Genomic DNA, 13,457 nt, shown 5'->3' on the forward strand with positions numbered 1-13,457 from the left:
GGGTCCATCTATACACAGAAAAATGACTCCTCAAAAATTCAAGTCATTGGGGGCATATTGTTGCTAAAGATCATCCAGCAAGGAAGAGCAGCCCACAGCTCACAGTTACACTGTGGGCCACATGTAGGCCACGTGTGGACTTTGTGTATAGATATGTGCACGTCTATATATACTTGAATGTGTTTGTATTGTTTTTTCATTTATCATCAGTAAGTAAATTCTATTGTCCAGGAAACTAAGTCTCTCCATTTCTTTCTTTCTTTTCTGCCTGTCTTTTGGTCCTCACTTACCACACATTATTTGAGTGATTCCTTAAGCACAGATAATACGGCAGCTCCTTCTCTAAGAGTGTGAATTACCTAGAAACATCCCAACTGCAGAGCATGTAGCCTAGGGAGAGATGGGAAGATGCTTGCCAATGGCACTCTACAAGAAGCTTGAGGAGGGTACCCTCAGGGAAGAGAGAAAGGAGTTTCAGGAAGATTTTCTGAAGGAAATACCATTTCATTTTTTTAATAAAAAAGGCACTGGCTTCCTAAGAAGACAAGTGATGCAACAGATTCTAGGCACAGGGTTCGCTTATCATGCAAAGGTGGAGACTATCTGCTGTACACACAACAGAGCATCCAATGTTTGGTAACAGCAGAACTTAGGCAGCTAAAAAAGGCAAGACCAAAAGTGATACCATCTTAAGGAAGGCTAGAAGAAAAGGCCATGCTGAAGTCTCCATTTAACTTAGAGATAGAGGGAACGAAGCAAGATCACTAGCCCGATTTAGAAAGATGGAGTACAAGGCCAAAAAACTGCAGGGACTAATACTGTAAAAAGGTGAAGTCATAGAAAGCATTGTGCGCATTCGTGCAAAGGCTCAGGGGAAAGAAGATGAAGGAGGTCAAGGGCGTAGCTGAGGGGGAAAGACAGTAAGATTCCACTGAAGAGGCAGGGTTACAGGCCCCGGGACTGATGGAAACTAAGGCAGCAATTGCTGGCAGTGGAAGCCCTGCTCAGCACTCCGGGGAGGCCAACCGCTGCAATTGTTGAAGCGGACGCCATTGTAAGGCACTGCCAGGCCTGATTTACGGATTTGTGCCCCTCCCCCTGAGCTCCACGACTGACATTTTCCCAGGACTAAGATCAGTGAGGCTCCTGTGTTCCAGTCTCACTTTGTTTTCGTACTTCACAAACCAGAGAACCCAGTATTTTTAAATTGGGCGTTGGGGAAGGGATGGCTTTCCAAATTCTGCTCCTTTCAAATACGCCCCTCAACAGCGGACACCCTCTCAGGAGGACACTTTTTGGAAGGGTTAGTGCGAACGTTCTGCAGTTACTTGGCACTGGTATAGTTCACCTCCAGAAGGAGTGATAGCTATTTCCACCACATCCACACACCCCAAAATGGAGTCCAGCGCTATCCAGGAGAACAGGAAAAGGCTCCTTTCTATCTTAGTTCATGTTCAGTGGCCAATTTCCAGAGAACTTTTTCCTTTCAAAATGGTTATAGCGTATTATTTATAGAAACACGAAAAGCATTACTAAAACATTGCTTATAATGTGCCAAAATTCTGAGAGCAAAGGCTCTCTGCTGTGACCATTTTAGATATCATGGTACACTTGGGCTTGGGGTTGCTAATTGCTAGAAGTCTTTCTAATAAAAGCAGCTCAGTCAACTTTGGCTTGGGTTGTAGAGATCAATTATGCATCAATAACCACATTATTGGGCTAATCAGGCCATGTAGCTTTCACATCCCAAGCCAGAAAGCATGGCGACCTCGGCACACCTTCCCCAGACAGCTCTCTGCTATGTCTTTATCTCTGCAACCCTTTGTCAGGACATTTATCTATGGCTCCTGGGAAGACTGCAACCATTTAGGAGACAGTACATCTTGCAAGAACAGTATGTTCTTCTAGTAGCAGAGGGAGGGCCAATTAGGATTTAAAAAAAATATCTCAGGTACCATACCAGATCTGCTGAATAAGAACTCCTAAGTCTGAATATTCACTCTTTAAATTGCCTAGAAGATATGAAGGCATGCCAATTCAGGAAGAGAATGGCCCAGGATACATTGCAACATTCTGGATGTTCCTTCTAAAAAAAAAAATAATGCTGCCATTTTTTTTCAATTATTCTTTTAGTAGTTAAGAAGAAACAAACAATTACTAGGAACAAGACATATAATTCTTGACATCAACAAGATTATAGAAGATTCCAGTCTTTAAGTTTCCACAAAAACTTAGATTTTAACAACTACTCACACACACACACACACACACACACACACACACACACACACACACACACACAATATGTTCACAGGAATCCTGGCATCTAAATGAGAGGGTCTAAAACCTTGATAGAGAAAAAAAAATTCCAAGAATTGATGAACTGGAGAAAACAAGGCAAGTTCCATTTCCTCATATAATTTTCCTCCAAGACAATACAGCTTAGCATATGAAGAGTACCATTTCATCTGTCTTTTTCCTCAAAGAAAACATGAGAATCCTTTGCTCCATGAGATGGCATCTAAAGGCCAAATCCTGAGTGAGCTAAATATTCTGGGACCTGCAGGAGCAGAAGAAAGGAAGCGGCGTTTTCAATAACAACTTTGTATAGCTCAACAAACGGCAGAAAGTCATAGTAACCAGCTCATGAAATCCACCAAGAGCTCTATCCATGAATTTCATAAGGTATTTTAATTGTAACTTCTCTGTTTAAATGGTAACACCACCCTTAGGCTCAGATATTTGAATACTTGGTCCCAGTTGGTGGAACTGTTTGAGAAGGATTAGAAGGTGTGGCCTTGTTGGAGGAAGCCTGTAACTGGGGGCTGGATTTGAGGTTTCAAAAGCCCATTCCATTCCAAATAAGCTCTCTGTGCCTTGTGCTTGTCGATAAGGATGTAAGCTCTCAACTACTGCTCCAGTGCTAGGCCTGCCTGCCTACTGCCATGCTCCCCGCCATGATGGTTGCCTTAGTCACTGTTCTATTATAGTAAAGAGATATCATGACCAAGGCCATGCTTACAAAAGAAAGCATTTAACTGAGGGATGGCTTACAGTTTCAGAGGTTTAGTCCATTGTCATCATGGCAAGAGCAGGTATAGTGTCAGAGAAGTAGCTGAGAGCTACATCCTGATCCACAGGGGTGAGGAGGGCACTGAACCTGGTATGGGCTTTTAAAGGTTGAGGGAATGGCCAACCAAAGACTGGCCCTACTTGAGACCATTCCAAGAGTCTCAATCCCTGACACTATTAATGTTATTCATCTGTGCTTGTAGACAGGAGCCTAAATAATTCTTCTGAGAGGCTTTACCCAGCAGCTGATGGAAACAGATATGGAGACACACAGACAAACATTAGACAGAGCTTAGGGAGTTCTATGGAAGAGTCGGGGGAATGATTGAGAGAATGGGGGACTCCATAAGACCTACAGAGTTAACTAACCTGGGCTCATGGGGGCTCACAGTGACTGAACCACCAAGCAAACAGCATACATGGGCTGGTCTTAGCCTAGGCCCCCTGCACATATGTAGCAGATGTGCAGCGTGGTTTTTATGTGGGTCCCCCAGCAACTGGAGTGGGGGTCGTCTCTGACTCTGATGCCTGTGTTTGGATCCCTTTCCTCTAATTGTGCTGCCTTGCCTGGTCTCAGTGAGAGAGAATACATTTAGTCCTGCATTGACTTAATGTGCCAGGGTGGATTGTTACCCATGGGGACCTCCCTCTTCTCTGAAGAGAAGGAGAGGGGAAAATGGGGAGAGGGGTGTGTATGTGGTAGAAACTGGGAGGAAAGGAGAGGGCTGAGATCAGGATGTAAAGTGAATAAATAAATTAATTTTAAAACCTTCAAAGTCCCCATCCCCACCCCAGACATACTTCCTTCAACAAGGCCACACATGCCAATCCTTTTAATCCTTTCAAACAATGCCATTCCATGATGGCTAAGTACCTATGGGGGCCAGTCTTATTCAACCTACCACAATGGTATGGACTTTCCCTCTGAAACTCTTTCCTCAATAACTTGCCTTAGTTGTGGTGACTGACCACAGCAATAGAAAAGTAACTAAGGTATTCCCCTACTAGCCCATAAGGACTGGCTGCACCCCACACAGCCCCTGTCACAGCCAAAGTTCTAAGTGTTGCAGGCAGTGCACACTCCTTAGATGGCACACAGCCAACAGCTGACCTTGAACACATCAGGACACTGTCACAGGGAGACTTTTCAGCACAAAGCTCCGCTCCGTGGTTTTTAAAGAAACCCTCAAACTTCCCCCGAAGAGAGATCAAGAGAAATAGAAAGGGTACGTTCAGAGACTATGTTCTGAGAGAACTTCAAAATCTTTAGCTGGAACTGAGTGCTGGCAGTCTTTTTTTTTTTTTTTTTCTGGAAGCCAAACAGTAAAGACTATGTGAAGTCAATTCCTCTTCAAATGCATAATTTCATGGACCACAGAAAAGATGGCCAAAGAAACATGATAGCACTAAGGGCAGACACTAAATCTACAGGGCCTGGCTCTAAAGAAATAGAGGCCTACGAACTGCATGACAAAGAATGCAAAACAATAATATCAAAAAAGTATGAGTAACAAGTAGACTCAGACAGTAAACTAAACATGAGTCAGGAGAGCAACAGACGCACAGTGACAAGTCCACCAAAGCCAACAACCACTAAAAAAAATTCTAAGAGAAATATAAAGCTATAGTTAACTGTATGAAATTAAAAACTCAAGAGAGCTTCAATAGACTTATTCACTGAAAGAGAGAGAAAAAAAGAATCAGCGAGCTGCAACAGATCATTTGAAATCATCCAGTCTGAGGAATAAAAAGAAAAAAAGAGCTGTAAAGAGTAAACCCTCATGTACAAAAATAATGTCAGAAAACTTTCCAAACCTGAGGTGGGAAATGCTCATTCAAATCACTCAAATCAAAGCTCAGAGGATTCCAAGCAATTGAACCTGAAGAAATTGTCATTTGATCGTCAAGTTTTCAAAAGAAAGAAAGTTCTGTACCAGGAAAATTAACCTAACACACACAGGGGAACCTCACAGGATCCCAGATTACACAGCAGTCACTCCGCATGCCCAGAGAGTGGAATTATACAATTAAAGCAATGAGAGATAAAACTGTAAACCAAGAATAATTCACTGACCAGGCTGGCATTCAGAAATGAGAGACTTTCTGACCACAACAAAGCTACTATAGTTGACCACAAGTTGGCCTGTCTGACAAGAAATGCTGAGTTCTTCAATTTGAAATGAAAGGATGTTAATTAGCAACGTGAAAACATGGAAGGAGAAAGCACACACAGAGCAAAGCAGCGTTGACTGTCATTAGAGTCTATAAAGTGTTACCCATGATGCCGCATGGATTGCTTTGTTTGCTAAGAGGACTGACAAGTATCTTGACTAGAAAGATTAGCAGCAATGCTAAGAGATCCACAGGAGACCTTGGGAAGTGATGGTGTCTATGACTCTGAAGCAATGGTGGCTTCCTGGCTATATTTGTAGCCCCAAATTCATCATGTTATAAACATTAAATATATATGGCTTTTATGTTCTACTCATTGTTTTGAAAAAAATATAGTAACCTTCATATTCATCTTGACCATGGTTGTTTCTACTGTTTTCTCTTGGGAAGAGGAGGGAAATATTCAAGAGATGGACAGAATGCTAAACATCTTTTCTATAGCTGTTATCTCCCCCTCATTGTTGACATTTTGGAATTTCCCTTTCTCCTTACAGCTTCCCTCTATTGCACATCCCCATCAGCTCAATAAATTAGTTATACCACTAGTTGAACAATCCTGCCCTGTGATGTTTTATGTATCCCTCAGAGTACATTAGCAGGCAATGAAATCCCAATGAGTAAAATCGAGGACATGATTAAAGTAGTGCTTTAAATTAAGTAGGTCTCCTAATTCATTTCATAGAACAATAGGCAGACAAAAATGCCTGTAATAAAATTTAGCCATTACATATTGTATTACGAGTAAAAATATTAACGTTGTGAAGCACAGTAAAAAGCACAAGCTTCCATCCTTTAAAACAAAATACAATCCCCTCCCCATTATTTATGGAGTCATAAATAATGAAACTTTAGCTCAAATGATACCATAGCCCAATTCTGGGCCCAAAGAATCTGGAACAAAGTTTCCAAAACTCTACCATTTAGTAAATGGCTAGTTGGCTAGTTGTCCTGCCCCGGCCTCCCACCCATTGCTCTCCACTGCCAACTTATTCTGTAAACATATGCCTTCATTTTCAGGAGTTCATAGATTTAACATTTTAATGGTGCAGGACATTATGGACCCGAGGGATAAAACAAGTGATGTAGAAGCCATGAGATGAACCGGGCCAGCAGGAGAAGAAAATGGAAGACAACCAGGTGGTTTTTTGTTTATCAACAAAGACTTAGAGGCTGGCTATTTCAGGTCAGGGGCATATAACCTTTGCTTGGTGTGGATTCCAATATTTAAGTCAATAAAAATTTTCTCTGTGTGTGTCCTATGAGACAATGGCTGTAACAAGCTAAATAGCTTGTTAAAAAAGGAAAGCTGATATTTGGAAGGGATTTGGCTGTGCTTATTCATCTCTCAAACATTTTTCCACCACTGACATTTTAAATTCACACAAAGAATTGTAAGTAACTGTGTCCCCATAAAAGTATCAGTGAGAGGCATGAGTGAAACTGAAGGAAATACAATAGGGCATTTTAAGCCATGTACAGACAATCCCATAGCAGAAAGGACTCTCAGAGGCAGAGTTTCCCAGCCAGTTATTACTATGGCATTGAGGGGATTTTTAACATTAAAGCATTAGCTAGCTGCAGGAAGAACTGTTCAAATAACAAAGGAGATCAGTAAGACTGTTAGACTAGATGCCAAAGTAGAAAGAAGGCATGGTTTTCCAGAGGTACTGTAATTAAGGAAAAGGATGTAGTTCCTTAAAAATCCAGCCAAGAACCATCTACCAGAGCTGACTCTCCCTGGCCCAGACTGCAGGCCTTGCAGAGAGTGGAAATTTGTTAGAAGGTTAGAAGTATCTATCTCTAGCAGGCTTGGGTTTGGCAAGCCTCCTCATAAACCCAATTAATGAAAACCTGTTCAGCACATCATTTTTTTTACCACTTTTTAATGTTTTTTTCCCCTTCTGCCTCCTGCTCCAGTAAAACATGTTTTGACATCACTCCTGATTCTATTTTCTCCATAGTAGCTCAGTGTCTTCCTGGAAGTGGCCAGTTTATTTACCATCAGGCCAAGTTTGGGGGAAGTAGCACACAGCTTGAAAAACAGGACTGAACTCACAGTTCTTTGCATAGTCGGGAAGAGCCATGCCAGCATCAGCAGGGGTGCCCTGAGCATTTCTGTACCTGGCACAGAGCACCTGGGAGACAGAGACATAGCCACCCATCTTGCTCAAGCCCTTACACCCTTCTGCACACAGCCACTCAGCCAACAAAAACATAAAAGGTGCTCTGCTCGGAGAGTAAAACTGAATTAATGCTTCCTCTTACAAAGCTTCCTTCTCTTGCTTCATCAGAGAAAGAACAGAAAAACAGGCTAACTTTCCCAGTGAACAAGACAGGGACTCACTTGTGTAATCTGTTCATAAGGAATTCTAATGTCCTCATCCATTCCATTAAAGCCACCAACTATATACCATCAAGTAGATGGCTCTTTCCCAGATTTAACACACAGGCAGCCTCCGGGAAGGAATACTCATGCCTGTCTTCAGAAATGGCTCTTAGAATGAACGCAATCATATCCAACTACATGCGCCAGCCACTGTAACACAGGAGGCCAGTTTTATTTCCTGGACCCAGTAGACCTGTGATTATAAAGAGTCTCTCTTGTAATAAGCTGTGGGGAATCCAAAGGAAAGGTTCCAGAAAGTTTGGGGCCCAGCTTGCTTGGCTAGGACACCAAGAAAATGAATAAATTTTTGTCTTTATTTAATCCATCAAGGCAATGAGATTATATACGCCTTAAAAAAAACCTGAATGCTACAAGCCAGAATGAAAAGAACCCCGGCTGAGTGTGGGAGTCAGAGATACTTGAAATGAAATCTTAGCTCTGGTGTGGGAAACCTTTGTGACAATGACTATTTCCAAATCTCCTTTTGTTTTAGTTTCCTCCTTTGGCAAGTAAGAGATAATTGTACAAACACTATAGGACAAACGGAAGATTAAAAGGAATAATTCACATCAAGCTTTAGTGTCCAGTAAATGTTAAAAACCAAACAAATAAAAAGCCTTCCAACTCATGCTATAATTTTCTTTAGAAGAAATCAGGTGACACAACCAATATTCCAACCTTTGTTGAGCAGGATAAAAAGGTATAAAGAAGTATTTATTTTAATTCCTAAAAGAAAAGTAGTAGATATTTGCATACTATAATCAGGGATGTAGCCAAATTTATTATTAGCACATTCTGGCAATGCCGAGGCTTAGGCCGCCAGTATCCCAGTTCTGAGCCATGGTCACATGCCTGGCTAGGGATTCTCAGTACTAAAGAGGATGGATAGGATGAGAAGGTAGAGGGAGAAAGGGCATCACTAAATTCACTTTTTAGCAATCAGCAACAGACCCAGTAATTCTCTACAGGGCTCACAAGGGTAAGGCATGCAAGGAATGGAAATCTGTGTTTCATGTTCTTGACTCCTTATGAATTAAATTCTATTCTTCTTTATTTTGGTAGTCAAAGCAGGGAAAACCCGAGAAATGCCCTTCCATCCTGGGCCACCCTGTGCAAAACTGTGCAATGCACTGAGCCGAGCTCCAAACACAGATTGGAACTATGATATGAAAGTCGCTGGTGAAGGTTGTGCTGAAACCCAGTTCAGACTTTGGAAGAAAACCAAGAAAGAAGAAGAGCAAACTTTCCGCATCTGTCTAAACTCTATCTTCCCAGAACCGAACCTCATTTCCACAGGCCACCATGAGAGGGTGATAATTAGAATTAGCTACAGAGTGGCCATTTGCCAGCTCTGTTGCACAATCAGCCTCCACACACTCCATCATCACTTTCAGCAGGAACAAGTTAGCACGCATATGAGATTCAAGGAAGGGCACCATCTTGCCTTGAGTGACCACTGGTGAGAATATGGCAAGCAAATCTCTCTTTGGCCAATCATCAATAATATCTCCATGGATAGTGATATGTAGCGTGAAAAGCTAAATATAGTGTTTCGAAATTTACTACCATGGGAAAGAGCCTCTTGTGAGGCTGAGGAAAGGGCCGCCACTGAAGAGCAATGACCTTTGAAAAACGCTAGTAGGAGTGTTTGTTCCTGAATAGGTCAGCTCAGCATCCCTTAAGATGCCATAAACATCTATCTCATCCGCAGTGTCCAAGAGCATCTTGCATAGGACATGGACAAAATTGTATAGAATGGCTGTGTATTCACTTACAATTTCAGCGAGGGTATAATTCTACAGGAAGCCCATGGTCTTACAAGTATTATTGTTAGGATGGGACCATTATAAAGAAGCAAGGTGACTGAAGGAACAGCATCAAGGTGCTTGTGGACTTGGCAAAATGTACAAAGGTGGCATGTTGGTGACTCAGGATGGGGAACACATCCCTGTCACTCAAGACAACTCCTGTGGTTGCCAATAGTTTCTTCACATTCTTTCATCTTACTTCAGCTTGGCTAACAGAATGTTTGCACTTACTCCTGTTCATTAATTCAGATAACTAGACAACAGAAACAGAGGTGCCTTGAGTCCCATGATCAGGGTCAGGCAGGCAACAAAAATAAGAGTGGATACAAAACAGTTTCAGGGCTTCAAACCAGTAGAGAATTTTTTTTAGGTCAACAGTGGATCTATCAAATATACTGCTCTTATTTGTGAGATGCTTTGCTGGAACAAATAAATGAGTACTTCATCATAGCCTAACTTTATAAGCATTGCCAAAATAGTTGCGCGGGTAAACTTCACAGGTAGACACAAGGAAATGGTAACCCTAGGGATGACACCGACCTTGGGAACATTCTTCACATGAAACAGTATATTTTGGAAGGAGTGTCCGTCATTGGCCTGCAACACTACAACATCCGAGGTGCTGTCTGAGCCATCGTGAGCATAGAGGAGGAGGCCTCTGGAGAGCTCGTCCAGATGGAACTGATAGACAGGGGCTGCAGAGGTTGGTAGTGTTTGGAGCAACTGGCCATGAAGTGGAGGATCGAGCACGTTCACGACTACATCCTGTGGGTTGTCATCATCCCGGATGTCAAGCAGCTGGGTGGTGATGGCTGCCCGCTCCCCTTTGCTGACATGCAGGACCTCATTTCTCAGCACATATGGGGCCTGTGGAGTCGAAGGCAAGTGGGAACAAGAGTCATTTGCTAGGTTAATGCAGCGGACAAGACAGCAGTGTATCTAACCCGATTAAACTCCTTTCAGAAAATCATGAAAATGCTAACCTATTCCATGAAAAAATTATTTGTCAGAGGTGTGCTGGGCCATAGTGACTGGGGTTATGCCATGGCTCTGGATTCTAGAGGTTTCTCAAGCCACTTCATAACCACAGTCTTGATAAAAACCCAATCTATAAGTGCTATGTGCTTCTAAGTTTCTAGTTTCTCAGCCATCTTGGATTATACCATACACCCTGCATTTGCAGCAGAACACAGCTCAGTGTCAGGAAACGCAATCAGATGTCTTAATCCAGGAAAGACTAATGAGAGATATGTAATTTGGGGCCTTGTGTTTGGGAGGTAAACTTTTACTCTAGGTCACACTGCAACATGCTGACTCAGTGACATACTTCCATTCTCTGAATCCTTGCTATTGCTAGTTCCTGTTGGTAATATTTTTCCAGTTAGCTCATCAATCTCTCAACAGAGCCCCACCCCAATTCAGCTTATAAAGCCAGACAAAATTCAAGATGATGGTGTGGTGAGACAAAAGCCTGCCTAATTCTTGTGACACAGCTAACACAGCAGAAGTTAATATGTTTTCCTAAGAATCTATTTGTTCCTATTACCTTAGCAAGCAGATAAAATGTTTTTTTTTTCACAGAAACAAAAGTTAATGAACCACAGCAGAAAACACATACACACATGGAGAGAGAAGAGAGGGAAGGAGGGAAGGAAGGAAGAAAGTCGAAGGGGAGAGAAAGAGAGAGAGAGAGAGATCTACAGGCCAGAAGTCAAGGAAAACATTATTGACTTTGTGTTTGAAGTTGAATTGTCTAGGATTTTTCTCAACACAGTGCCTTCTTCAACCCAAATGTCTTTTAAAAATCACACCAGCACCCCACTCCTAGCTTCCAGGAAGTCACAATCATCCACCAATGTAATATGTAACTGGTCCATCATCTTTATCATAATCACACAATGTTGCACCTACTCAAAATTGTCAGAGAACTCTATAACACTGTGTGTGAGTCCACACAGAGAAAAGAACCCTCACATTCCAAAATGGGAAAGGTCAAAGGTGATATCAAAGTGTGTAAACAGAAAATACCAAATCAACTTACATGAGAAAATCTCAGGGTCAAGATGGCAGTGAAATAGTACACATACTTAAAATAATTAAAAATAAGTAAAACTCCTTTCTAAAATTCCATCTTCAAAAAGTTAAGTTGCTAATGGCATATCATATAATAAATAAAACTAAAACATGTAATTATTATTTGTCCATGGAGAAAGAAACAAAACCCAGGGAACTGTGGGCACACAGCATCTCAGGGTAGGTTTTGTCAATATCTATCCCAGATCTTTTCTTGGCCAAGCTGTATTGTCCCAGATGAGAAGATCAAATACAACATCTGAGTATAAGTTCTAAAAAACATTTAAGCTACCAGATCTCAAGCCTGGCCCGTGTTTAGAGTCACATGTGTTAGCGTTAATTAAAGCAAGATTTATACACTTAACTTAGGATCACTTTCTAATCTCTCCTCAGTGACAAGTTACTGAGATGTGACAGTGTCATTAAAGAAGAGCAGAAGCAGTTATTACTGTCACTTAGCAGTCACTGCTCCTAGTTTAAGCTTTTGCTGTTATCCCAGACTATGGTCAGTTTTACTTTGGGACTGAAGAGATAAGTCTGGGTAATTGGTGTATTATTTCTGAAGATGATGCCTCATCTTCTTGCTGTTCAGTGTATGGAGATAAATATGTAAAACTAGTGCACCCTTAGACTAATCACATAGGCTTGCCTAGTGAGAATTCTACAACTCTGAGAGTGTGTGTTCTTATTCTTTTTGTACACTTCACCTGTTCACTCCCTCTAGTCCAGTGCTCAGAGCTTCTACCTCTGTATGGATTCTGGACCTGTGAGTATAACTTCTCAGAGAGTGAGGAGACATGAATCCGAGGGCCATTTTCTTGAATTCCCTCACCTTTGCAATGAGTTCCTCAGGTCTATGTTTGGCTCATGACCACAATGACACTTTACTTAAATAGACTCCTAAAAGGACCATCTAAGTACTAAACTATATTATTCCCCTGAGAGGCGGCCGTAGAGAGAAAACAAACTACTAAAGAACAAAGAATATGTTAAAAACTGGGACACTTTTAAGTTATTCTACAGGCTTAGCTCAGCAAGGTGCAAACAGGGCAGGATCTAGAACTCAGATTGTGAAGCCAGCTCTCCACACTCAACCTTGACTTTTAGTAAGTAGATCACTCCAAAAGAAACTATGTAGTCTGGTTCCCTAGTTCCTTCATCTGTAAACTGGGGACAATATTGCGTAGTATTGGCATGCAATTCAACTGAGTATCATATGAAAGACACACAGGGCAGAGATGCATGAGAAATTACTATTTTCCCAAGAACTAAAATGAAACCAAACAGCATTTCTACGTAAAACTATGAGAAGATCAACTCAGCTCAATTATTTTTTTTAACGGTTCAGAAACCCTGGGTTTGCTCTTGAGGTCAGGGGACATGTAAACATGTGCGCATTGCTGGGCATTATTATGTATTACCTGGGTTGAAAATGCTTGTATGTTGATCAGCTGTGGCTCGGAGAAGAATTGCTGGTCGCTAATTTTCAAGGAAAAGTAGCCTTTCCTAAGGAAGCCCCCAAGGAAGAAATGAAAGAACATGGTCACTTCGTTAGCTTTTAGAAAGAAAATGATTAAAATATTTCCAAGATGTATTCCTGCAAAATTTTAGATCAAACCATTACAGCAACACAATATCTACACTGTAAATAGAAAGTACCAAAGATGAAACCCGTTAAAAGTACTCTTCATGTGGCTGGCTGGGTGTATCAGTGGGTAAAGCATTTGCTGTGTAAGCCTGATGACCTTAGTTCCTCGAATCTCATAGTAGGAGAGACTTGATCTTGAAAGTCGTCCTCTGACCTCCACATGTGTGCCACACACACATGTATCGGAAATCACACACAAATGCACACGTCTCTCATTCTCTCTCTCACACGCACACATTTATACACACATAGAGAGATAATAAAAATTTGTAACTACTTTGTGTTCTAGGATCTCCTT

General features: G+C 41.6%; 1 protein-coding gene across 1 annotated transcript in view; it reads right to left on the bottom strand.

The window, feature by feature from the left end:
• Positions 1-13,457, bottom strand: part of Fras1 (Fraser extracellular matrix complex subunit 1) — a 400,690-nt gene that overhangs the window by 122,747 nt on the left and 264,486 nt on the right. Inside the window, exons 28-29 of the mRNA XM_055594513.1 lie at positions 12,933-13,017; positions 9,979-10,305 (exon numbers count right to left, since the gene is read on the bottom strand). Coding sequence (XP_055450488.1) covers positions 9,979-10,305; positions 12,933-13,017 — 412 coding nt within the window. The remainder of the gene's footprint in view (positions 1-9,978; positions 10,306-12,932; positions 13,018-13,457) is intronic.

Source organism: Psammomys obesus, unplaced genomic scaffold, assembly GCF_907164565.1.
Source record: "Psammomys obesus unplaced genomic scaffold, mPsaObe1.curated_primary_1811, whole genome shotgun sequence".
In the NCBI taxonomy this organism is placed as follows: domain Eukaryota; kingdom Metazoa; phylum Chordata; class Mammalia; order Rodentia; family Muridae; genus Psammomys; species Psammomys obesus.